Source organism: Suillus fuscotomentosus (assembly GCF_016647785.1).
Source record: "Suillus fuscotomentosus strain FC203 chromosome Unknown F5891scaffold_62, whole genome shotgun sequence".
Lineage (NCBI taxonomy): Eukaryota > Fungi > Basidiomycota > Agaricomycetes > Boletales > Suillaceae > Suillus > Suillus fuscotomentosus.
Window position 1 is genome coordinate 104154 of NW_024539574.1, and position 26731 is coordinate 130884.

The window sequence follows — 26731 nt, forward strand, 5'->3', positions numbered from 1 at the left end:
AAGAGAGAGGCGACAATCAATAGCGCACTGATTGTGTCAAATTCGATGATATTACACACAAAGGTAATAAAACACACCCAAACATACATAAAAGCATGGCGGTCCGATCACGAAGTGATGTAGTGAATGTGAACGGCCTGGCGCAATAAGTAAGACTATTGACATATATGGACGGTAGGGAAAGGCATGGTGTTCGAGAAGCAGCTATATGAATGGCGCGTGTTCAAAAAGTCGACATGTGAACGGCACGATCCGAACATAATTGAATATGTGGCTATTTACTGATATATTCATTAGCGAGTGACGAGCTGGCAGTCAAATTTAAATACCGTGATTTGGAAAAGAGGGCACAAAAAAAAGGGCCGTGTGATTGGAGCTACGCATCATGGCCTTCAGATTCTTTGTCATCGTCCGAATCCATGGTACCATTGTGATCGTCACCATCTAAATCGGAGGACATATGGGAATCACTGGGATCAGCCGAGCTAGTGAATTGAGGGCGATGAGAAGATTCTCCCCTAGATGACAGTAAGTCGTTCTTGACGTTCAGGCCCAGAATCTTTCCCATTGCGTCTGCCTGGGCAGCAATGGCACGAAGAGTGTTGCATTTGTCATTGTAGGCAGCTTGAAGGTAGTTCCCATCGTTCTCGATATCTGAATGGTGACGCCCGGTGAGAGCAGCTCTAACTCTTCGGAATTCTTCATCAGAATATTTGAGGCGCATTTTACTATCCTTGTTGAGCGCCTCAGAAAACTCTAAGTAGTGCTTTGCCTCTTGAATTGCCCATGCTGTAACCGCAAGGCATTGGCATGCAGCTTCACGGCCAGCAAGCCTTGCCTTGAATAATTTGTACATAGTCAATAAGTTCATTTCCGCGAGGCCCTTCATCATCAACTCCTCGTGCTTTTACCGTAAGATTACACAATAAACCAAATAAAATGATATTTAAAATGTACCTCTGCAATGTCTTCAGCCATGAACTCTGGTCAGCATTCTCGCCCTAATGCACGAGCCGAGATATGGAGCTCCAACAGAGAGACCATTGTAAACTTCCCAAAAAGGGGAGAAGCTGGAGGAGAAGACAAACGAGGGGGAAGGGATGAGTTGGGGGATTGAGAAGACAGATGACAAGAAGAATATGCGGCGTAACACTTTCTACAGGAAGGAGATGACATGTGATGTGATTCACGAGGGGAAGGGCTATGCAATAAGCTCTCTTTCATTGCAGGTGTGTGGCCAGGCTTCCCACGATGGGACAGAGATGTGAATTCACGCTTTCCGCGACGGGAAGGGCTATGCAATAAGTCCTCTCTCACTACAGGAGAGTTTGACACCTCATCCACTGGGGAGAGAGGAGCTGGGGGAGAACCGGAATGAGGAGAACCTGAATGATCAGTACCAGGTCCTATATCAGAGGTCATCAAACAGGGTGAGTTATCTGCTTTCTTGAGAAAAAAATCAAAGAACGCTGGTTCAACACGGGTTGCACTGCTGGAGTTGGTGTGAGTAGGACTGCTTGGTCGAGGGGGAGACAAAATGTGAGATAAAGGTGCAAAGTCCATCATCTCACTGTGTAGACAGCTCACCAGGTGTTGATGGGTGCAGTGAAGGTGCGCAATCCTGCGGACTTTGAAAGACTGCGCAGTTGCAAATCACTGACAGCCCAGGCAGGGCAGCACACGTCGAAGTCTACAATGTGAGTAGTCTGTTAAACCCTGATGCCAGCCTGATCGTGCGTGCATACCTTTGCAGGTTATGTCCAAACTGCAAATTGAGAGAGTTTCCGTCCATTGAGTCACTTATTATGCACCTCAATTCCCAATCTACCTGCTGGCCACCTGAAGCACAACCACAAGAATTACCTGTCCCTCCTGTATTCCATCAAAGTCCTGTTTCAAGTACCACTGGTGCTTGTCATCAAGATTCCAGATATGTCTTCGGCATTGGTAAAAACATGCTCGATAGGTTGGAAGACAATACATATGCGTACCGGCGAAAGATCAACCATTACTACCCTTTCCACGACGAAGGTGAATGGGAATTAGGGAAGTTCTTGGTCGAAAACCTCACTCAAACGCAAATCACTAAGTTTTTGAAGTTGAAATGGGTAAATAGGATCATCTAAGCTGTAGGCACAAGTCTAATTTTAAACAGTTTAACGATCACACAAGACCGTCTTTCACTACGAAGGATAAACTCTTGGACTGGATGGACTCGCTTCCTTGTTTTACGGAGTGGCAAGTCTCCAAAATAGAGTTTTCAGGCTACAAGACCGTTTATCCCATCAAACTCATTTGGCGCAATGCATTAGATGTAGTCAAGCAACTCTTTAGTGACCCTATCTTTGCGAACCACATGATGTTCGTCCCACACCACATCGGTGTCGGTAATCAGCGTGAATATGGAGATTACATGAGCGCTGATATGGCATGGAAAATCCAGGTCTGTTCACTATATTAATATGTTCCTCACTGAGTCACGGAAAGACTTGTGATTTTCTAGGACCACCTGCCTATTGGCGCAACCCAGGTTCCCATCATCTTGGGGTCCGATAAAACTCCTGTCACGCGACTTACTGAAGGACTGGAGATGCACCTGATTTTCATCACCATCGGTAACATCGATTCAGAGGTTCGTTCTAAAGCAACATTACGAGCTTGGCGCTGCATTGCATACATGCCAATCGTAAAGTTCCGTGTGCATCCAGATTATCAGAGTATTCTTCAGGCACGGCTATGGCATAAATTCATGGACCTCGTCTGTGCTAACCTCAAGGCCGCGGCAGCAGAGGGATGTTTCATGCCTGACCCTTTTAGATTTATCTGTTATGTTTTCACGCCCCTTGTAGTTCATGTATGCGACCTGCCAGAGGCCACCATGATCGCTGCAGTTGCTAAAAACGCATCTCCTCTGACTATGGCAACACAAGAGCATTTTGGTGATGGGATCCTCCACCCCCCTCGTACCAGGAAGCATACATTGGAACTCCTCGTCGGTATTGCCAAGACAGTTGATCCCTGGGACCTCGACAAGTTCCAGAAAGTGGCCAAAGCTCTTAATCTGTCTGGAGTTCACATGCCTTACTGGCGCGATTGGATATATGCATGCCCATCCATCTTCCTCGCTGGCAAAATTCTACATACCTGCTTCAAATTTTTCGCTGATCACCCGCTCAAATGGGTGAAGGAGACTGTAGGAGCTTATGAGCTTGATACCCATTACATTGCTCAGCATAAGCGGGTTGGCACACGCCACTTCGCCAAAGGGATCACGCATGTCAAGCAAATGACGGGCCGTGAATATAGAGATATACAACGCACTATCGTTGCATCAATCGCAGGTGCCGTTTCACCCAGATTTATTCGTGCAATCTGCGGCCTTGTAGACTTCACATATCTTGCACAACACCCAGTTCATTCACCCCAATCACTCCAAGCCCTGACGCAGGCACTTTTGGATTTTCACACCTTCAAGGATGCTATCATTGCTGCAGAAGCGAGAAAGGGGAAGAAAGGCATGAAAGAAGATTTCTTTATTCCAAAACTCGAGCTAATGCAAAGTTTCGAGGGTACAATCAGGAGGTTGGGCACGTTGATGCAATTCTCGGCTGATACAACGGAGCAATTGCTCATAATGCACTGTAAGGACCTTTTCCCCTGGGCGGCTTGACAAAGCAAAGATTTCACGGAGCAGTGCATTCGTATTCTTAATCGTCAGGAGTCGATGGAAATATTTGATTTATATGCGTTGTTGACTTCTTGGGGAGCATCACTGGTCAATGCCATCCACGCTGAAGATGAGGATTTCACAATCACTAATCCTGCACTTTCTTGGGTTTCCCGCATACTCCCTGACGAGGTGAAGTCGGTTCATGGTCCCAGACCAGTCCATAACCACTTTCTCAAGGGCATTCTTTCTGGAGATGCGCTCACGGCTTTCCAACTGAATGTTACCCCAGACTATAAATCACTGTCACCGGCTGAAATACGCACGAAATACACTCTCCCCGACTTTGATCACATGCTCACCGACTTTATTCATCGTTCATCCCTGGCTAGCGACGAGCACACCTGCTGGGACCCCAAATATGGGCACTTCCAGGTGTGGAACAGGTTTCGGCTGCAGCTGCACTCGGCCTTCCAGCCACGGGTCATCATGCCAAGCAGGGTAGTACAAGCCTACCCACCGAGCAATGATTTCCCCTTGGGCAACTGTGATACCATTCTTATCGATGGCCCGGGCATGGATGGCAACATAAGTATGTGTGTTCCCTGTATATTGAGTGAGCACTACTGATATCATATATAGCTAGTTATGTCACGCAAGTTCAACTGATTTTTCAGACGACGATTCGATGAGGTTCAGACATGGAGCTGCCATCGTACCTTTCCAACCCCCTTCTATATGTCCAGTATTTCCATTTTGTCTCTCATCCTGAAGACCATCCTGAACTCATGATGTGGACCGTGGAACGCGTGTACACTCATGATGCAAATGGTCACCACCATAGACATGGAGCTGTCGTGCGACTTACAGATGCAACACATGCGGTTGAATTGATACCGGAGTATGGTGAGGCGGTGGACAAGAGCATGACCTCTGCAACATGCTCGGAAAGCTATGAGCATTTCTTTCTGAATAATTTTGCGGACAAGGAGAGTTATCATGCATTCAGTACTGAGTTTGTATAGACAGCAGATTAATCGGTATGTAGCAATTGTATCTATTGCTATTGCATCCATCGTATCTATCACATCACATCTCTGAGCATATCACATCTTATCGAACTCGGCTTCAGTTTATCAGCCAGATATGGTGTGTAATATTGATGTTCAACATCTCCACCAATCGCATGACTTCGCTACTGAAGTCGTAAGTGTTCGTAAGTGTTTGTAATGCGCGTAAGTTAAGCGTTCATTTCAGTCGTTTTGCAGATGAACGTTGAGCTGGGCACGTCGATCAGAGCAATCGTAGTACGTAATGATCGACACTCATCGATGCACTCATCAATCATCCAGCTGTTAGTGAAAGAGGTAACTCTAAACACTGTTGTCATAGGTTGGTAGAGAGGCCTGTTGATGCTAAAAGGATTCATGTATCTCAAAGTCATACATGATGGCAGGCGTTCAACAAAAAATGTGATTGCTTCCTAGCGTTACCAACAGTACGAGAACAGATTCCTTCCTTTCTTCATAAATGCATAACGGGGAGACTACAGCAGTACTAGTACAAGACAACTTTGTTTCAAATGATAGCCATTTCAAGTGAGTTCCCATTCTTCCTCATTCTCCGTGTAGAGGAGGTAAATTAAAATTTTAGTGATATGCCGGGCAGACCCTCAGGCCCTCAAGCCGAGCCCTCACTAGGCCAGGCAAAGCCAGGCCTACACTGCTAGCTTGTACATCAGGCATTCAACTTGAGTATGACAAAGATTTGGCTAGCTTTATCTAATATACAATATTAAAAATATCTATCACAATTGCAGATCATATGACAAAGGAATAGATAGGTAGACTACACTGGTGGGATCTCCCAAAGCTATAATATTGACAGGCCTATGGTACCACATTGTAATCTACTAACATAGTGGAGTATTATTGCCATACATATATATTACTGCATAGGTAGCTTCCAATGATAGATGTTACAATCACTGACATAGTGCCAGGGGATGGTATTGAGTTATCATGCTCTATCAAAATGCTATTCTTCAACTGAGTATGTCTGGCTTTAGATGGGCAGCTTCTGATGGCAGAAGCTACAATCACTGACAGTGTGTCAGGAAATGATATTGAGTTATTACTCCCTATCAAGATGGTGATGTTCTATCAAACATGTCTAGTGTCATAAGGGCAGATTCTGATGGTGGAAGCTACAATCATTGACAATTTTCCAGGGAATGATATTCAGTTGTCACACCCCATCAAGATGCTATTTTTCAACCAAGCATATCTAGTCTTAGATAGATAGCTTTTGATGGCAGGAGTCACAATTACTGGCAGTGTGCCAGGGGATGATAGTGAGTTATGATAACATGTCATGATGGTGATGTTCTATCAAGCATGTCTACTATTATAGGGGGAGATTCTGAAGGCAGGAGCCACAATTAGTGACAGTGTGCCAGGGGATGATGTCGGGTTATCATGCCCCTTCAAGCTGCTGTTGTTCAACTGGGCACGTCTACTATTACATGGGCAGCTTCCTATGGTGTAAGTTACCTTCAACAACATTAAACGGAGCTCTGGCACTGAGTTATCAAGTCCTATCAAGATGCTGGTCTTCAACCAAGTGTGCCTGCTATTACATGGACAGCTTCCGATGGTGCAAGCTACCATCAGTGACACTGGATCGACGTCTGACATTGTATTTTGATCACACTTAAATAGCTTCATATAGATGGATTCCCAAATTAATTGCATTAGGATACATAGGCCCTACAGACAGTACTATTACTATTACTAAGATAAAGAATCAATCGGAAGTAGCAGCTCGTTCTTGCAAGGCAGCGCGTCTTGCCCGAATCTTCGACAATGCACTATTTTTGCTGATAGTGCGCTGCGAACAAGAGTTAGGAAATACACGACTATGAAAGGCGTTAACTGAGAGCTTAAAAGTTAATCAAGTGCATTACGAACCGCGTCCACCACGTCAACAGGTCAGTCACTTCCTCATCTTCATCAGGATCGTCCAACAAATCAAGGATGCTATGGTAAAAAATTTCCGAGTCTGTGACCGTGTCGGTGCGTGAAAATACTGACAACGAACTCAACGCAAACCGGACCTGAGGAAACAATCAGCAGGAGCAGGCATGTATAATTAAATTTGCACACCTGCGTAGCAATATAAGCTAGGGAACCTTTGGTAACAGATTTCATACCGTGAAGGTAAGCATTACCGGATCGTGTAGCCTTTGGCTCTTTATAGACCGAGCTCAGAGACGTGAAGACGTGTTTGAAACCCTATGAAGTGAAAGTTTTTGGAATGAGAACTTTATCGCCACTGAAATGAGCTCACGAAAACGAGAATTTTGCTCCTCAACAAACCCTTCCATGGATTTTCGACATCATATTCAGACCTAGCATATAAAAAAATCGGCCACTGGTCACCACGAACGGCAATTTCGCCGCTCTTGAGATTCTGCTTAGTTCTGGGTAGTGTGATGGCGGTTGATTAATTTGATAGTTGAAAAACTTACTCCGCATTTGACCAGTCAAGACCTGCAGGGCAGAGTAAAGCACCAGTGACTTCGTGGTTAAACCCACGATCGGATTTGATATTGCGGGAGAGGGGTGGTATGACTGCTTGTCCTCTGGGGACAAGCCATTTGAGGACAGTGGATTTAAGGGTTTTTGTGTCGTCGCCTCGTGCACCAGAGGCTCCCTTACCAAGCTGCAAACAGTAAGTATGACGAACTTCGAAAAAAAAAACTTGCCAATTCTCCCATGTGAATAATATCCTCCTCTCCGCTATTCGTCAAACGATCTATCAGACCAGGATACGAATTTATTAGTTCCATGAACACCCTGTGTTCCTGCCGAACACTGCCATTGAAAGTTGTCGTAAGTCATGGTGACATGCAAGTGTCACAGTACTCACTCCGCTGGATAATCTTCTATGGGGGAGTCTTGCAGTTCTTCTAGTCGGAGTATACCGGCAGTCAAAAGAGAAGGATAGTTACATAGGGCAAACACCGTCCGACCAAAGTGTCGACCATGAAGAACAAGAGGATTCGATGATATTCTGATGATGAGGACCAGTAAGGTTAACTGTTTCACTGTTTGCAAGAACACTTATGCCTTTTTGCGCGGGCCCAGACGAAGGGCTGAACCGCTACACTTGTGCGAAGCATCGCCAGGAGAGGGATTGTTCTCGTCGCGACTCATAATAAGTTGAACTGGGAATGTAGTACCAATAGTAAATACAGCTCTTTATACCTCCGAACGTCCAATTACACGTGGCAAAGAAAGCCTCGCCATCTGACCGCCATAGGTATTGTACCTGAAAAAGAGCCTGGCCATCGAGGCGCCACAGATATCGTAACTAAAAAAAAACCTCGCCATCTTAGTGCCATGAATATTAAATGGCGCATTACCTCACCAGGCAACATTGTCATCTTTGCACCCAATATTTAATTCCACAGCACTGTCACAGTAGTCATCACATCATTTGAACCTCACATGCCCGAGTCGCACTCTCGAAAGCATTTTCGACCAAGTGTCCGCGTTGGAAACAATGTCACAATAAAGTAAGTTAGTTTAGTATGAGCAGGCAGCAGCAGACTCATATAATTACCTTAAGGTTCCAACTATCCTCTCATGTAGAGGAGCTACGCAGTGATGATTGCAAGTGAGTAATCAAGCATTGCCGAGAACAAGGAAACAGATTTACCATGTAGGCAGATCAAGCTATTGGTCCATTCGGGAACGCAGACAATATGTGAGATTCAATGCCTCAGGAGACGGGAAATATGACGGGTTTGAAACTAAATCACGTAGACGCTGACGAGGAGTCCAAAAGCGAGTTAGAAGATGAGCTGCGTCGCGTCAAGGAACAGCTGAGGAGCGCAGAAGATAATATTGCCTACCTTTCAGAACGGATGAAGACGTACAGGTACAGGTGGATCGAAGATTACCACCGCGCCGAGAACCTCGAACTTCACATGCCATATGGAACTTATGTACCCGACCTTGATCAGATTCCAGAGGGTGCCGCTTCGCCCAAATTGTTTCTGGAGTGATCGTTGGATGATGTAGGGGAGAGCATAGCTGTGATTTGTGAGTCTGGGCGTATCATTTGCAAGAGAAGCAAAGGCACCTGTGAGAAGACAATGTCTGGTGGAGGTTCCAGGATTACCTATTGAGATGGTGGCCGCTTAGAGTATATCGCTGTGGCCCGCGACTGCACGGTCGTGTCTGATATCAAGTCTGAATTAAAATTGTGTTGACGATTCAAGTTATAAGCTTACCATCATGATGTCGAACGGACGGTGGCCCAGTGGGCTGGCTCATTTAACGATTTTGACACATTGAGCGGGTTTACCGTCACGAAAATGACGGTGACGTTGGGCAGTCATGCAACTGACTGATATAACTCACTACACGAACATACACTATGCTACAACGACATTTTACGTAAGGGAATCGTTGAAAGTAAAGTAAGAAAATATAAAGTGTAGTGCGGCTAGAGGCAAAGGAAAGGGCTAATAGTGTTAACACAAAAATAACGTACAAAGTCAGAAAGAGTAAGTGGAAGGTAAAGAAGATGCTGATATAGTGAATGACTGTATATTGAAACTCAGCCGGCGTTCAGCGGACCTCCATGGAGACCCCTGTCACAATAACCAGGACCACCTGGAACGTAGGGCGTCGAAACCGAATCTGTAAATTTATATTATAAAGGATTAAAGCACGTATAGCCTGTGGCTTGGATGCTATAGCGTCCATCATAATCATTCTATGTTATTGCGCGTTTTTACATTGCAGCTGACCGGAGGGAGTGTACCACGGGTAATTTCTTCTTGGGATATAACAATATATGTTTCTATAGTACTGTACATAGCCTATTGTGACAAGTTTTTAACAGGTTCAATCAGACATATCTGATCGAACCGAAGTGTTATGGTAACCGTAGGGGTGATCATAATCTTAACTACACCGTCCTTGTTGTAACAAGACACTATAGTTTGGATAAGCCCGCGATGCTCCCCATTCAGAATAAGTACATGTTGGTTTTTCTTACGCGGAGAAGCTGGGCTCAGGTCACTCGCGGGGATATGGTAGTGTTTGATTGCGGCGCCTGCACCATTGGATGTGCAGAATGCTGCGATGCAACCACTGGGCGCGGGCCCATTCTCACTGCAGAAAGGGTCAGGAGAAGCGGTGAATACAAATCACTTGCTCAACCTGCCTCCCATAAAGCTTGGTGATACCTTCAATACCACGTGATATTTAAAGAGCTTCGAAAAAAACTCCTTGGTCATCAACCAAGATAGCGGACCTATAATAAACTGAGTACACTTCATGATGCCTTGAGTGAGGGCTTACCGCAATCTGATAGTTTCTCCGCATCGGCGTCAATGCTCTGCTGTTTATCGACAGTCCAAGGATCGGGGGTCGATGAGATAGGATTGATGGTACTTGATGAAGGGTCATGCGACCTATCAACCTCCCCAGGGCTCGCGGACCAGGGAGCCCACGCGTTAGATGATGAGGGACCGTCGTCTGTGATGGATGTGGGGGAGTTAGAGGGAGCCATTTCGACAGGGGGTGTGATGCTTTGGGCTGGTGGCGCCAAGAAAGATCTTTTCCACATGTCGCAGAACGCAATCATCTCTGGGCCTTCAAGCACCATGCCGTTTAACCTCATTCCGTACCTAAACAATCGTCAGCCTTCAAAGCACCACAATGTGCAGCGCTGCTCACCTGGTAACGACATCGTGGAGTTTGACATTGGTGTGCTGCTGTCCATGCACAGCAACTGTGCAAGTCTGGGGGGCAAGACCATAAAGTGTGGCTCGGTAGCCCTTCCGGTCACCCCCAATTACAAAAACTTCCTGGCCAATATTCTTCTTGAAAGAATCCAAACTGGCGTTATGTAGTTTGATGGTGAATCTGATTTTAACATTGATCTGTGACAAGTCAGAGATGTTTGAATCGAGGTGAATGTTACTTACCAGCGAACAGTCACCATTGCATAGCAAGGTTAAGTTAGCGTTTGGAAAATCTACACTCTGCACGACCCCTGTTGCACCGTACTTAGGCCCGCGGGTGACAGTCACAGTGTCGCCAGGTCTAACATCATAACCTCTTTCTCGAGTGTATTGGATTGTCTGGGCGAGGTCTGTTCGCTGAACCAATGATGTAGGAACTAAGATACTCGAAAGTCCGGACTCCGTGTCATCAGGGGTAATGATATCTCGGAACCAGAGTTTACTTTCTCCCTTGGAGATCCAGTCAACAACGCTGTGTTTCCCAATGTGCTCCCCATCCAGGACTTGTATTAAATCCCCGATTTCGATAGAGTCAGATTCGGGGGGAGGCGCCAGATGTTGCTGCACCGGCAGCTGTGAGTTAATTGTGTGCCTCAAAGGACGCTGATCCAAGTAATACTTTGAGACTTCCACCTGTGCAAAGTGTTAGTCCTGCAATGATTTTAATGGCACCATAGATTTACCACTTCTTTAGAGACCTCTTGACACACATGAAACGTTTCACCACACATTTTGAGGACGTATCCTTCTAAGCCTAAGTATGAACCGGCTACGACTCTAACGGTGTCGCTGACCCGAAAGACACGTTCTATGTCCTGGAGACAAAGTTCTATTTCATCTGGATGCCCGTCGAAAGCGATTTCCAAGCCCACGGAGCCACAAGCATGGTCAGTCGAAATGACCCTACCGAGCTCTCCACGAAGAGCTCCATTTGTAACCCTGGCCCAGTCACCCGCGCGTAAAAATTGCATCGAAAACTCAATAATAGTTTTCTTCAAAAAGGCTGTGTCCCATCCCGATTCCAGATGTAGTTGGATGGCGTCAGCGTGAGGGGAGGCCAGAAGTTCCAGATGATCGCGGCGAAATTTTTTCAGTAAGAGCCCCTTGTAGTAGCTTTCACCTTTGTATGTCCATCCTACTACTTCATCATTGAGAATAATGTCGGACACCGAGTTGTTCTTCGGAAGACGAGATCGTTCGACAAGTGCTCGACACCCTCGAGGCATTGGATAAGGAAAATCGCATGGAGGACATAAGACTTCGACAAAATCCTTTCCAGACTTGAAGATTCTGCCAATGTAGCCCTTGTGTTTGCCGTGCTTAATCTTCACCCACGCTGGGTTAGGAAGCACGACTTGCAAGCGCTCGACAGCTTCACGTTCTTCTTCCGTGATGCGAAGATACTGTTTGACAGCGTGATAAAGCGAGGAAGGCAGTGTGTCTGCGATGGATTTGGGGCTGTCTGCCACAACGTAAAGCTGGCCTGCGAGCCAAGCTGACACAGTAACGGGAAATTGTTTCCTCCGAAGGTGTTCAGCGATGTATTCAGTAACAGCTCCTGCAATGTGTTGAGTGATTTACTATGTGAACTCAGTAAAAACCTACTTTGAACGTGAAGGAGATACATCCTGCTTTCGATTGCTCTGTGGCTGGGAGCCTGGAGACTTTTTGATGAACTGGCTGGATTCTTTTCAATACGAGCGGCCATTTCGTCAAAGGTTACAGCCAGCCTCTGTTTCGCCGACGGTCCTGGTAAGCACGTAACCTTCGGCGACTGCACGGACGTTCCATCCCCATACCCCTCCTCCTCCTCCTCCTCCTCCTCCTCCTCCTCCTCCTCCTCCTCCTCCTCCTCCTCCTCCTCCTCCTCTTCATCCCCAACCTCGGCCTCATGTGAGATAAACATTCTTACAGCCTATATTCATTTAGCTATGAAGTTAAAAAATACAAAACCCACTTACATCGGATGGCTTGTGCGATTTTCTAACACGTGAACTTGGCAAGCGGGCGTGCTTCCTCGATGCAGACATGTGCACGGAAGATTTTTCCGGAGGATCCGGTATGTATGTTTTCCATAGTACTGAGAGGTTCCTTAAGGATTCGTCATTGTCTGCATCACCGGAGAATAACAGACGTCGGGGCTCCACCCAGTCATCTGCAGAGTATCGATCACCAAGATACGCTACAAGCGTGTCGTCCATCTCAGATAAAGACATGGACGTAGTGAGGAATTGCTGCAGAATTGTCCATGCACCATTATCATATAGTGCCGATGGTATTGCTTGGTTTCCTGTATCGCGCTCGTCAATGACAATGTTGACAATATTCAATTATGCCTCACCTTTGTGACGCTTTGGCGTTGGTTCACCACCACTGGATCCTGCACGTTTGGACATGATTCTGCATCATATGATAAATCATTTAGAGTGACGACAAACTCAAGCTTTCACGTACTATGATAAAATAAGTCTACGTGCTATCTATTGTATAGTAAGTGATCAAGGTAGTTGGAGGAGAAAGAAGACCTGCTAATGCGCAAGATCAGTATTTATAGTGAATCACTACTTTGGATTAGCTAATACGTACAATGGCGATTTGTGGATTGTTGTAGAACCCCCGACACAGCAGCATTGTCCTGGATGTGAATTTGTGGACCAACGGCGCAACAATTATTGTATAAGCAAATATTTTTCTGCTGATATCGTTAAGTCCTGCCCAAGTAAAAGTACACAGCAATTCAAGGCGCACCGTGGTAAAAACATGTAGATAGTGAAGTCCATTCTCCAAGACTCTCTGAGACTGAAGAGTCGGCGCACGAATCTGAATTACTACTCTACTGACTCACATTACTACATCATCACTAAATATAAAGTAACAGTACTCTCCATAATCACATGGCTAGTAAGTATAAACATATAGTGCAACTTCGCCTTACAGAAGGGTCAAACAGGACAAACGTGTGAGGACACGGTTGAAATACTGAATGACTACATGTTCAAACCCAGCCGGCAACGCCCGTATTGTATTGTGACGGTATTGTATCACTGTGGCTGTTTCGTGTGTTGCCGGCTGGGTTTTAATCCTATAGTCAATCACTATATAAGTCCCAGGGTCTCTCACTCTTCATTTTTTGTTTTCCTGAACACTGAATCATATATGCGCGAAGTACTATACCATAATGTAGCCTTGTAAAAGACAGCATTGATAATAAAGTCATGTTGGCGTTCGGTATAGCATTGGGTGCGGCGCGCTCCCGACTTCAACTTCAATGAAATCACAGTCGTTCGGTTGCGTTCACCATGTAGGTTACTCAGGCTACCATTACAAACGGATTCACGAGCGTCTATTTCCAGTTCAGATTGTGTGAAATTATGAAATGGAACTGTGTGCCTTGCACTAATAGGATTACGCGAAGCACGCCAGGCCAGGTTGTCGGTGAGATAACTTGCGCTGCATGTACAAGTCAATGTCTGACAATGATTAATTGCTACAGGCTCAACTAACAATAAGGTTTATTCTACTACGAATCATGCAACTATCAACAATCCATCCCAACACTTCCTCAGATAGCATATGGGGATCTACACGTCTCTAAAAATATCTCACAGGATAATATGCTGAAGGTACATAGGCCTTCCCAACGAATTTCTCGATATTCACTAATCGAAAAGGTAAGTACATATGTCCTTATTATGGAAATAAAATCACTTACGCATGTACCCGCAACTGCTGGTCGCACACTCAGCAACATACTCCCCTTCGCAGATCCCTGTACGGCGCGGAAATATGGATGTCTCGACATATTTGTCAGACGTTGCGCAAAGACAGCACGGGTAGCGAAACACATGTGCCTCGCGATAAGCCTGAAATCGGCGAGGGTGGATTTTATATCTGTATCGGTCGGTTGGCTTGTAGCATGCGTACTACATGTGAGTAAAGAATATCTTTTTATAAATCAAGTGATTCACCATTGAAACATTGTTAGTTCTCTTGTTTGGCTGTGGTAATGAAGTATCCCATGGCGGCAAGTTATGATGCTTACTAGCATCTCCACAACCTTGGGATCGGCTTTAAAATCGAATTCCGTGGATAGCGTTGAGCATCCAGAACATGGAGAAGACGGTGCGGACATTTCAGGATTCAGATAGAATATAACTACATTCGTATTTTCAGCGTTATATAGATAGCTACATGGTGCTACCGCTACATGCTTCCATTCCCAATATTCCGTCATTCAGCTGCTATTCCACCATCACCAAATCTTGCCATACCGCCATCGCGAAATCTTGCCATTCCGCCATCACCAAATCTCGCCATTCCCCGCTCTTCGGCCGCCATCCCACTGTTCGCCTATTAATATCTCCGTTGAGACTCTGCATTGGCCATGCTTTCCATGTCGACGTCCATTTACATGTGTGTCTGCAAACGCACTTTCACAGGGCAGAACTACTTCAGTCAGCACCAGCGCTCATGCACTCATACCAAGAAGCATCTGTCGTCAGCTATATCTTCTTTCAAGGAGTTCGCAAGCCGCAGGAAAAAATTGCGCACTTACTCCGCTGAGGATGGTCCTGTGGGAGTTATCGACTCGGCTATTCCATTGTCAAATTCGCCCGCCCTCCACCTGCCTTCAGGGGAGGTGTCTCAACAGCCCAGGGTTGCTAGTGCTCCTCCACCCAACTCCCCATCAGCCCCTCTCACAGAGGCTGACTGTGAAATAGGGGAAATTGATGGAGAAGATATGAGCTTGGCACAACGCCGACCGAGACGGCAGAATCGTCAACTGCCCAAGCGATTCAGAGACATCCTACCTCAGCCTCCACCCACTGTACCCTTGGATGTTCGCGAACTACCTCCCCCATCCGTCGGTCAAGTAGTGGCATCACATGCAACCCCATCCTTACCATCACGCGCTACGTTCCGCACGCCCCCAAACATTTTCGGGCTAGTGCGCCAATATTTCTCATCTACACCTCCGTCCCATGATCCAGAAGAGTATGTCACCATGGCAGATCTCTCCTCTATTCCTGATAGCCGCATGGCCAACGAAGAAGAACCTGACTTGCCCGCCCCTGTGGCTAACGATTCTCCGTACTTCCCTTATCCCAACTGTTCTTCATTTCAACTCGGTGATTGGTACTGGAATCGAGGGGTACAGAAGTCGCAAGGGGAATACACACAGCTGGTGGAGATCATAGGAGACAAGACCTTCAATGCTGCCGATGTGAGCTCCACGAATTGGAAGGAAATCAATTCCAAACTCGGTGCAAACGAGTACGATGAGGAAGACGGGGAAGAATGGGAAGATGAAGATGCTGGTTGGAAAAGGACGCCTGTTTCCATCGAAGTGCCCTTTTCCTGCACATCTGAAATTCCAGGGCCTCGCGTCTTTCGAGCCGCTGATCTGTATCATCGCTCCCTTGTTACTGTCATACGGGAAAAACTAACCAACGCCTGAGATAATAAATTATTTCACTACGAGCCGTACAAGCTGTCTTGGAATCCTCCTCACCTTGACGCTGAAGTCCCTATATATGGAGACTTATTCACGTCCCCAGTGTTCCATGATGCACACGCCAAACTACAAGAAATGCCTAGGGAACCTGGCTGTGACCTCCCTCGAGTAGTGGCCACTCTGATGTTCTGGTCTGACGCCACGCAATTGACTTCATTTGGCAACACTAAGCTTTGGCCCACCTACATGTATTTTGGTAATGAGTCAAAGTACCGCCGCTGCAAACCGTCGTGCAACTTGAGCAACCACGTCACGTACTTCGAGACGGTAAGCCTTTCGTCTCAAATGAATACCAAACCTTCTTTGCCAGCTTTCAGACTCGTTCAAGGACTTTACATGTGGCAGAGGCATGAGCGGCGACTGCACAACCCATTGTCACAGGGAACTGTTTCACGAGCAGTGGAATATTCTATTGGATGATGAATTCCTGGATGCATATGAGCATGGAATTGTGATTCATTGTTGTGATGGCATCACGCGCAGATTCTACCCCAGGATCTTTACCTACTCAGCAGACTATCCTGAGAAGTACGTGAATTTCATATCTTACACGTCTAGAAATTGTCCTGACTTGACTAGAGTACTTATTGCCACCGTTCGAAATCTTGGAGGTTGTCCATGTCCACATTACCTTATACCAAAGGAGCTCATACATAATATGGGAAGACCTCTGGACAGGCGACAATGCGAGACACTGGAACGCAATGATGATAGACGAAGACTTGTGGTAAGCTCTGCACAGAAATTAATCTATGAAAAGGACCTTGGTGTTGGGAGTGCAGCAGTAGAACACCTTTTGAAGCCACATTCCTGGGTCCCTACCTCGGTGAGGCTTTGACTTCTATCACTAATTATAACTATTCAACCTACAGAACACATTTTCCGATCGCCTTGCTACTTTTGGTTTAATATTTTCCGCGCGCTTGTGGTAGACCTCTTGCATGAGTTTGAGCTTGGGGTTTGGAAAATGCTTTTCGTTCATCTATTACGAATTCTTACAGCGGAGGACAAGAGTCTGATTAACAAATTGGACCAAAGGTACATTACATTATTTGACGTCACCCATCTAGCTGACCTCTCCACTACAAGATACAGGCAAACACCTACGTTTGGCCCAGCAACTATCCAACGATTTTCGGCCAACGCTTCGGACATGACACGCATGGCAGCCCGAAACTTCAAAGACCTCCTCCAGGTATGGATTGTCTACTGAAGTTGGATGGGCACTGATGCGATCTTAAGTGCTCTATCCCTGTCTTCGATGGTCTTCTCCCCGAACTGCACAATACGACTGTTTTACGGCTGCTATTTACTATGGCGCATTGGCACAGACTGGCTAAGCTTCGGATGCACTCTGATTTAACGATCAACATCATGGATCAAGTTACTTCGGCAGTCGGCGACCAGTTTCGCAATTTCAAGGCTCAAGTTTGTTCCGCTTACAACACACAAGAACTTCGTCAGGAAGTCGAGGCTCGTACCCGATGCCACGCAAAGCGAGCAGCAAAACAGGTGGGAGGGCAGGAGGGTAAACAAAGCAGCTCATTAAAGGAGCAGGCGGCGCAGTCAGCTGGATCACCCAAGGACATGCACCGCAAGAAGGTATTCAACTTTCAAACTTACAAGTTTCACGCTTTGGGCGACTATGTTTCTATGATATGCCAGTATGGCACGTCCAATTTGTATAGCTCTGAACCAGTAAGTCCTATGATGTGTGACTCCAAACTCCACCCGCTGACTCTATCCAGGGTGAACTCGAACACCGTTCTCCCAAGGCTAGATATCGTCGGACGGATCACAAGTCATTTGTGAAGCAGCTGACGCGCATTGAACGTCGTCAGGCCCGTATCCGTCGTATCAGCAACAAAATAGTACATCGTCCACATGTGGAAATCATTGAATTAGCGACCAGCCCAGTCGCTCACCACCACATTGGCATGACACAGAAGTACCCTGTGCACATAGGCACGTACCTGAGCAGCCATTCAGGTGATCCGGCGATCAAGGTTAGCCAAATCAGCCTTCACTACACCGCGCACTAACTCTTGCCTACAGAATTTCCATTTCAAGCTGAAGGAACATTTATTGCAGTGAATTCACAATTCCACCGATGTGCCATCTTCGAGAGAAGTGTGCGACACCAATACGATTATTATCAAGGACGATCGTATGTACCATCATAACATCGCCAGGTTCAATTATACGACATACGATGTTCACTGAGCTCAAGATGTCATCAACCTACGAACTTCACACTGCAATGTGATGGCTCTCCGCGGTGACAATGATATGGGCAACGACGACAGTCATAAATTTATTTACGGTAAGGTACTCGGTGTTTATCATGTGAATGTAATCTACATCGGAACCGGTATGGTCGACTTCACCCCAGTACGAATAGAGTTTCTATGGTGTCGTTGGTATGAGCCCATGGAGCAAGTCTCCTCCTGGGATACCTCCACCCTCGATCGACTTAGATTTCTGCCTATGGACGACGAATCCTCATTCAGCTTCATGGATCCAGCGGATGTACTAAGGGGCTGCCACATCATACCTGCTTTCGCCAAGGGCAGGAAACACCCTGACGGATTGGGGGTGTCGGGATGTGCGGGGGATAAGGATGATTGGCGTGAATATTATGTCAATTGGTAAGTTTCAGGCATAATCATAAGTAATCACCACCGAGCTCACGATGTCAGGTTTGTCGATCGCGACATGTTAATGCGCTTTCACTTCAGTCTTGGAGTGGGACATGTTTACTCCCACTATCGCTCCACGCACGTCAGGCCACGAGAAGGCAGTGCAGACGTTCAGCACCCTGCAGAAAATGGAGATGAAGAAGAATATGAAGAATACGAAGATGACAATGACAATGAAGAACGTGAAGATGATGTTGCCACGGGTGGAATCACTCTCGAGCAGCGCTTCAGTGTCAGCAATGAGTCATTAAACCACTTTGGTGAGATGTACGATAGCAAATTGGAATTAGATTATGAGAATTAAATCTTGTTCGCTACGTTGTAAAAATCCTTGTAAAAATATTTTTGGGGTCGCTATTATATACGTAATAACCTTGATTGCCTTTGGCGCTGCGATGGCGGAATGTCATATGACACATTTAAGCTTGCTGCACGTAATAGCTTAGATGGCGGTGCGATGGCATGTTTGATAGGTCTGAAGGAGGTATGTAGCCACCTTCAAAAGTGTGGCCTTTTGTCCCAATATCTAACAACAATGTCTTTCTCTTCAGGATATCATGCAACCACAAGTGCTACAATCCGTCAAGGCGTTACATGCTATATGTACAATGAGATGATGCCTTTGGTGTTGCCCTTGAATGTACTTCGTTCCTGCCTTGTAAGCTACACGTCGCTAATGCAGTTTTTTTCAGGGAACTCTTGCGGGTACGACTGATACCTTGTCCTTCGTTGGGTACATTGCGATCAGGCTGGAGCCCGTAGTGTACGCATTGTATGTGAGTATCTCTATTTCTTCGGAATTTTTTCAGCGTCTCACTATAGCACGCAGTGCTCACCATCAACTCTCGACGCCGTGCGGTTTTTTTTTTCGGGCATTATACACTATTGATTGGCGCTATAGGTACATCATCGTATCAAACTCACTGCCTATATGGAAACTGGATGTGTTCACACTGCTTCACTTGAAGCAGAAGGCACTGAGGTCCTGGTCTACATTCTAGAGGTACGTTGAATCTGTGCTATGTCTTGCCGTCCCACTGATCAATCTTGTAGAATGCTCTTCCCACTGCAATCTTAGATTTGCCTGCCCTGTGGACTAGGCAGGGCCACGACAGGAAAATACAGGTCGTTTATGATGGCCGGGTAAGTTCACCTTGCAATTTTTGTGTTATCTCCCTTAACAACATCATAGGTTGATTTAGCTAATTATCATACCATCATTCATTGGGCCGACTATCCGTCAGGGTACAACATGCCCGTCTTCCAATTTTCTGGTCACTGTGGCATGTCTGATGTCTTTTCGTCTGCATCGGCAAACAATGCTTCAATCTTCGGTTCTTGGATAATGTCCAATGCCCATGTGACATCGGAAAACGATGGTAGTCTCAGCGCCCATCCCAATTATGGAGGACCTTATTCTGCTCATTCTGATTCTCACCACAACTCCGAGTCCGCGCCTGCGCCTGTTATCCCCATCGCCACTGCTACATCCACAGATGCCGACCACTTGACGGGTGTAATGCTAAAATACTCAAAGTGGAGGCTGGTCTTGTCCTATCTGCGGCTTTTGATTAGATTGGCGATTTGTAGAGGCGAAACCGGGAACCCTCATTTTATCACCACGGCTCCACTCGAGACAAAAGCTGCCTTGATACACCGCCTTTTCACTGAGAGTCTCCTTCGTGCCAATATAAGTGCCGTGGAGTTGGAACAAGGTCAGGAGTTCATTCATTCATGTAATGCGCGTACTCATTTTTTCCAGTAGTTTCCACTAGCGATGGTAGGATCATAAGTGAGAACGATATCCTCGTGATGGTATGTTTTCTTCCTCGTTTTTATAACTTATCTCACCTCAAATAGGCAGGCCCGTGAGTATCCACATTTATGCACGATTCAAGGCATGTGGCCTTTCAGACAATCAATCATGCTCGAGCAGGCTTTGGGCTACACGATATTTTCAGTACCCTGCTCAAAGCTAGGCTTGAGCATCTGCTAAGCCACTTCATGCGACCACAGTCTTCACGTCTTCCATTCGATGTCAGTGTTCTAAAATTCTCTGTTGTCAAATCCTTATTGTGCTATGCAGCAAAACGGATTGGTTTGGATCTTCCGCACCAGGTGTATCAAGTCTATCCTATGGCACACTGCGTTTAGGGTGACCATATCGGCCGCTGCTACCGTTGCCACAACCCCTGGCTTACCGATGATCATGGCTGATCTTGAGCCCGCAGTGTTTAGGCATACTTCTGTCCTACCCATGGAAACTCTAGCCTTCATAGAGTCTCTTGTAAGTTGTATCTAATCCGCGTGTTTTTTGTTTTTAAAACTGTCTCGTCAAACTAGTGTTACGTGTCCCTCTTTCGAAAGCTAGAGAGCGTTGTGGCCCAAATTCCCGGTGCTACCTTTGATCAGCCATTCTATCCACCTGCAAGCACGATTTATGACGAGGCCGTTGAAACACTCAACATAATCTTGCCACTGGACTCAGACCCAGGACACCCCGCGTTTATGACCTGCATGGCCTTGTTGTGTGATATCGCGTTAGTTTCGATATTTTAAGAGTCAAATTTTATTTACTAACTAAAGGAATTTGTCATGCAGTGTGCATGATGTTGTACGAGTTGCCCGCACATGAGAAGTATATTTGCTTTGAATATCTTCCCCGTGCTCACTTGTATTTTCAATATCACGCTGTTCCTGCCTGGGCCGTTTCGCGTTCAGCGGCTAATCAATTGACTAAAGTGTTTCGTGATGTTTGAAAATGTGTTAGCAGTAAAATTTCATTTATGTAATTGAGGTATTGCATTTCATATTTCATTGTCATTGATCGGACAACCTATTACTAAGCTATGGCGGACGATAAGCCATGGCGGACGATGGGCCATGGCGATCAAACTTTAAAAAACCTGTTTATATTGTAGGTCGAATTGTGGGAATATATTTCAAGCACCCCACTTTTGACATGTTGATGACCTGTCCCTCTACACCTTCGAAAGAGCTCTTCCTCAAAATTGAGGACACTGAGGATGCCATAGAATCTTGGCTCCAGACACATGGTCTCGAAATTGTTAGTGCGCATATATTTCTCATATTGTTCGCTCATGACTCTACCTCCAGCTTCCATATTCCCTCTTTGTCACGGCTTCTGTGCTGTTTGGTTTGGTCGATTATCATGATCTCATGGTTCTCCTTGAAGTAAGTCTCGGGGTTGTTGCGAAACAGATCCAACTCCAGCAAGCAGAGACGAATCCCTCGGTATTCCCTCCGCAAGGAGGGCGTTGTTTTATGGAGGAAAGGATGCATCGTGCTCAAACAGAAATCTCATTATTTAGTACAGCTATTGTGAACTTGTGTGAATTGATGAACACTAGAGGTCAGCCGTGTGAGCTATACCAAGTTGAAATTCTTATGTCCACTGCTAAGTATATCCCCAGCAATTGCCCCAAAATTGCTGCCTCCAGTGAACACTTCCTACACTGGAGCATACCAAACTCCTAGTTCGCTCAATTGCAAGCGCTTTCAGCCTACAAAGGAAACCCAGGACAAATGCCTCGCATGGCTAATTATGTCATCGCCTTTTCAAGACACTATGGAAGTAGGTTCTGACGTCAGCCAAATAACCCCTGAGTCTCCTCGTCGTCATCAATACCCCCTAAGGGTGAGTGGTTATATTCTGAGGGTCCCAGTGTCCTGACAGGCTATGCAGCACGACGACCAACTTCTCTCTCTGCCTCGTTTGACAAATGCATGGATCGATAACGTCAAATTGGGTACATATATGATCGCATCTTACGCCAAAACCGACGAGCCCCTACCCACCGATACGAGCAACGCGTTCACGCGAAAGGAGGACAAAACACCAGATGAGCTTATGTCTGTTTTCCATATCTTGGATTTGAAGAAGCAGCGGGCACAGGCGGAGGTAGACATGTTTTCTGAAGCTATTGCACTCAATGCTGAGTTGGAGTTCACTGATGATGGTGCGTATGCAGCATTTGATCAGTTTTATCACACTAATGTAATGGTTATAGGTACGTCTTCGGGGAAGGCTACGATGTATGAAACACATCTGCACAATGATTGGTTCAATGATTGGTTCTCGACTTCATCTGCTCCTTCTGATGCCTCTGACATCCTGCAACACTCTCAGTTGTAATTGTACTGCCGGTTTGTAACTTTTTCTCCTTCCTGGTCGAAGTCATAGGTCTACCGTAACTCTCACATTTGTATTGGTGTTGCGCATCAATTGGTTGTACGTTTGGATTTGCTCTATGTTATTTCTCCTCTTGTTTTATCACTTATTTTATTGGACTTGATATGAAATGTAGTGATCCACTACAATATATCGCACGATCTGTCTGAATCCTCGCTCGTATAGTCGAACACCGCTATATTTGACTTCTGTAGACTTAAGGTAAGTTTTTTTCAACAACCTCAATATGCTTTCATACAACGCAGATGCATTCAGAGCAATCAGACAAATTATGTGTTAAAGAAAGTGATCAGAGCATATCGATTCCAAGGTTAGTTGAAGTCAATTAACCGATGTTCTTTATTAACGATACCTGCAGCCTGATATGTTGCGAGTCTTCACTGGCACAAGACATGCTAATATTGGAGGCTTGATTTAATACTACGCGCTGTTACAGAACTTGTAGCATCGAGTAGAATTTTTCAAACGAAATATTGAGCATTCGTTTAATCGACGTGAAATGTTGTGATGCAATTAAGTAGGTCAACGAGTCCGATAATCTCACTGTAGACAAACGAATTGGATGGTAACGATGTCGAAGTTCCCCGTGATGGGTGCGTACTTGACCTTCCCACCAGACATTCAATACCTTCCTCACCTTCCTCACCCTTCCCTTAGAATCATCACCCTACGTCTCCCCGCCGTCCAAGTTCCTCTCCCTTGGATCACAAACGTCAATACTAATTGACGTGGAATGTGGGATACGTACCGGTCCGATAATCTCACTGGAGGCGAACGAATTGGATGGTAACGATGTCGAAGTTCCCCGTGATGGGTGCGTACTTGGCCTTCCCACCAGACACATTTGATACCTTCCTCACCTTCCTCACCCTTCCCTTAGAATCATCACCCAACGTCTCCCCGCCGTCCAAATTCATATCCCTTGGATCGCAAACGTCAATACTAATCAACGCGGAATGTGGGGTACGTACCGTTCCTCCACCGCTACCTGCTTCACTCTAATCGATCGACATCCTATTTCCTTTCTCTCCCCCTTCTTTTGAATCAGACAACAAATCTAACAATGATTAGTACAGATTGTGACGCCCGTAAGTTGCTCACAGGTTCTTGCTTGCACATAGCTGAAGTTGTGTTTACGATGAAGTCAGGAAGATGATGCAGCAAAACATGTAAATATTCGCATATAGTAATAGTTTGATGTGCTCGAAACAAACGCCAACGATATATAATTCAATCTACACAGCCGCGTCAGATATTCCAAACGTTACATACATAGTATTTTATATCACAGCCTGATATTCTCTCTTTCTTTACATTTCATTCATAGTTCCTCACGACACCGCTATGTACTCTGGATTTCCGGTACTACAGTCTTCTCCTCCATGGCATCGACCAGCACATTACAACAGACGTCGACGCTTGGGCAGAGGGTGTCGCTGGTATCTTTATCACCCCGCCTAAACAGAACTAACTCTTTCTACTAGCGGCAATCTTATCATCCCCTCGACTTCCTTCTCTTCACTTCCCAACTCACAATGTCCCTCGGCTTCAGAGGCATCGTACTGCGTCTCATCAAGTATCATATTACTACCAAGGTCTGCCTACTACTATATCCCAGAAACAACTCTAACTTCCACCTAGATCCTCCGCGCCGTAACACCTGCCTTCGGTTGTTGGGAAATTCGCTCACCCCACTGCATATTATCAATGGGAAGGTGCTAGAGGGTGAAGCTGGCATATTCGGGTGCGTTTTCTGTCTCTACCATCCTTCCCTTCATTCATATCTTCTGCCTTTTGTGCTGTTCATTCAGTTCTGATCCAAGTTCAGGCTTCTACGCAACTTTCTGTGCGAAGGCGCTGTTATTCGCTCACTCGTCGAACTTGGCTTGTTTCGCAGCTGTAGAAGTCCGTATGGAAGGCAATTATAGAGCTGGTGTTGGACGCGTCGGGAGGGAGAGTGAAGAAGTCGTGTGAGTATTCTTTCTTCTGTCTGCCATTGACACCAACGCAGGTTTTATGACAGGCGCATGCGAACGAGATATCCTCACGAGAACGTATTTGCGATTTATCAAACATGTCAATTCGATATACAAGGTACGTACATTCGGATTCTCTTCCTACCTTCACACTCCCGGCGTTCATCCGCCATCTCCATATCCACATCCCAATCTCACTCCTCCTTCCGCTCCCTACACCCCCTTTCACGCAGCATATCCCATTCTATCCTTCGTGAAGAGAATGAAGACGTGGATGAGTATCGCTCGTCCTCAGGTCCTCCCGGGAGTAGGATGAGGGTGCCAAGTACTGTTAGGCCTAGTGGGATCGGTGTTGCGCTGTGAGTAGTGACCGGTAAGAGGTTTTCCTTTTCCTTTTGTGAGGTTGGAGTGCTGACCTTGATTTCGGGAGGGATCGCCATCTTGCTTCAAGGCAAGCAAGCTCTGTGTCATAGCGTGCACAATCCGCTGTGCACCCCTGATCAATCAACCGGACTCTGAGGACGATATTTGCAATTCTGACATATGAGAAGGTGTTTTGTTTTGTGCTACGTTGAAATGACTCTTGCTGATATCATGGTTAGCAACCAAATCTTCTTGGAGCCTACGACTATGTACGCAAAAGTTCAAGTTAGTCAGTAAAGTGCACGCCTTTTGCAATTTGTTGTCTCGCTTGTATGCTTGTATTTTACTTTGTGGTAGAATATATCATTGTATATGAAAATGATGTCAGGCGCCATCAGAATCGGCGAAGACATCGCATTATAATACATTGCTAAGCCACTGTCACAATTGTCAGTTTGGCAGCTACTTGCTAGTGACATAAAACAGTGTCACGACATGCTATAAGTTTGATCATCATCAGCCAGCTAACTACAATGTATGGAAGGCCACTTATCACGTTGATCTTTACTTATAATTGCACATCAAATTGACATGTCCCTAGCATACTCATATATTCATTCAAATACTTGTTTCATACTTGTAAGATGCTCATCAAAATTATATGTGCCTAGCATAGTCATATATTTTTTCATATGCATGTTGCGCAAAGATAATAATGTGTAATTCTAAATCAAAACATATCATAATGGGTTCTATTTGTCAGCTCTACCTGGTTGTATCAATTCCGGGTTGATTTCCTGATGTAAAGACCTAGGGCCTGGCTCGAGTTTTCCAGGCCCAGGCCCTCTGATATGGCCTGGCGTGAGTTTTGGCAGGCCCGAGCCCTCAAAAGCCAGGCCCAAGCCAAGGTTTTTAGGTCAAGCCAGGCCTAATCCAGGGCTTTCAGGCCCGGCATATCAGGTAATCTATTGATAGGTCCTGTTGTCTGTATCTGAACAGCACATGTTACATCGCAGACAACAAAGAATGGATTTTGGTACCTGTTTCACGTATGGGTAGAAAACCATGATTGTATATTCGACAGGAGAGATAATTTGTTGGCTGTGGTTGGATTGAAACGAGCCGTTCAAACACCTGTATACATTATAGTGACTACCCATTACATTACATTAGTTTAGGTGGGAGTAAGCCCTGGGCTATGTCCAACATAGGGTCCCTGACCCCAAAGGACAATAAATTTGATTGAAAAAAAACTGCCGACCTGAGCGAGGACCCGATGTAAGATACATTTGACCGTAACGTCGCACCAAACTGGACATCCCGTCAGGCTGCATTTCTCAGTATCTGAAGATGCACAAAGTCAGCAACCTTGTCCAGCAGGTGTGTAAAAATCACAACCAGCATTCCATATATTCTTGATTTTCCTGGACCAGCTGTCCTTATTATCACAGTGGTGACTCGTCGGTGGTGGTGGA

The 26731-nt window shown here is 45.8% G+C and overlaps 6 protein-coding genes across 6 annotated transcripts; 3 read left to right on the forward strand and 3 right to left on the reverse strand.

Annotated features, from left to right (window-relative positions):
* Positions 1-376: 376 nt before the first annotated feature.
* On the reverse strand, positions 377-1563 carry F5891DRAFT_1193785 (uncharacterized protein; the record flags this gene model as incomplete). The annotated part of the gene is made up of 3 exons (XM_041367819.1): positions 377-904; positions 958-968; positions 1011-1563. 3 exons carry the CDS (start codon positions 1561-1563, stop codon positions 377-379), a joined length of 1092 nt encoding a protein of 363 aa, XP_041221355.1.
* A 33-nt stretch (positions 1564-1596) lies between these two features.
* F5891DRAFT_1130491 (uncharacterized protein) lies at positions 1597-4692 on the forward strand (the record flags this gene model as incomplete). The annotated part of the gene is made up of 9 exons (XM_041364537.1): positions 1597-1697; positions 1754-2108; positions 2156-2443; positions 2504-2890; positions 3008-3641; positions 3681-4259; positions 4310-4326; positions 4375-4498; positions 4538-4692. The coding sequence occupies 9 exons, from the start codon at positions 1597-1599 to the stop codon at positions 4690-4692; spliced, it is 2640 nt and encodes an 879-aa protein (XP_041221356.1).
* Positions 4693-6472: 1780 nt separating this feature from the next.
* F5891DRAFT_1130493 (uncharacterized protein) lies at positions 6473-7884 on the reverse strand (the record flags this gene model as incomplete). Its single annotated transcript, XM_041364538.1, has 8 exons — positions 6473-6584; positions 6637-6782; positions 6832-6960; positions 7016-7148; positions 7197-7390; positions 7434-7542; positions 7598-7741; positions 7838-7884. The coding sequence occupies 8 exons, from the start codon at positions 7882-7884 to the stop codon at positions 6473-6475; spliced, it is 1014 nt and encodes a 337-aa protein (XP_041221357.1).
* A 294-nt stretch (positions 7885-8178) lies between these two features.
* Positions 8179-8738, forward strand: F5891DRAFT_983961 (uncharacterized protein; the record flags this gene model as incomplete). Its single annotated transcript, XM_041377384.1, has 4 exons — positions 8179-8246; positions 8300-8347; positions 8397-8437; positions 8497-8738. 4 exons carry the CDS (start codon positions 8179-8181, stop codon positions 8736-8738), a joined length of 399 nt encoding a protein of 132 aa, XP_041221358.1.
* A 1152-nt stretch (positions 8739-9890) lies between these two features.
* Positions 9891-12886, reverse strand: F5891DRAFT_1193789 (uncharacterized protein; the record flags this gene model as incomplete). The annotated part of the gene is made up of 8 exons (XM_041367820.1): positions 9891-9997; positions 10045-10373; positions 10423-10628; positions 10674-11123; positions 11174-12048; positions 12096-12405; positions 12452-12780; positions 12832-12886. The coding sequence occupies 8 exons, from the start codon at positions 12884-12886 to the stop codon at positions 9891-9893; spliced, it is 2661 nt and encodes an 886-aa protein (XP_041221359.1).
* A 6221-nt stretch (positions 12887-19107) lies between these two features.
* Positions 19108-25553, forward strand: F5891DRAFT_983963 (uncharacterized protein; the record flags this gene model as incomplete). Its single annotated transcript, XM_041377385.1, has 32 exons — positions 19108-19156; positions 19178-19188; positions 19397-19480; positions 19606-19707; positions 19758-19847; positions 19897-20419; positions 20470-20519; positions 20565-20572; positions 20603-20741; positions 20791-20991; positions 21048-21244; positions 21291-21304; positions 21626-21771; positions 21822-21899; positions 21927-22077; positions 22139-22362; positions 22411-22684; positions 22736-22856; positions 22909-22956; positions 23112-23118; positions 23163-23227; positions 23467-23510; positions 23575-23731; positions 23798-23880; positions 23989-24005; positions 24245-24356; positions 24383-24512; positions 24536-24661; positions 24729-24887; positions 24929-25011; positions 25153-25252; positions 25496-25553. 32 exons carry the CDS (start codon positions 19108-19110, stop codon positions 25551-25553), a joined length of 3651 nt encoding a protein of 1216 aa, XP_041221360.1.
* Between the last annotated feature and the right edge of the window lie 1178 nt (positions 25554-26731).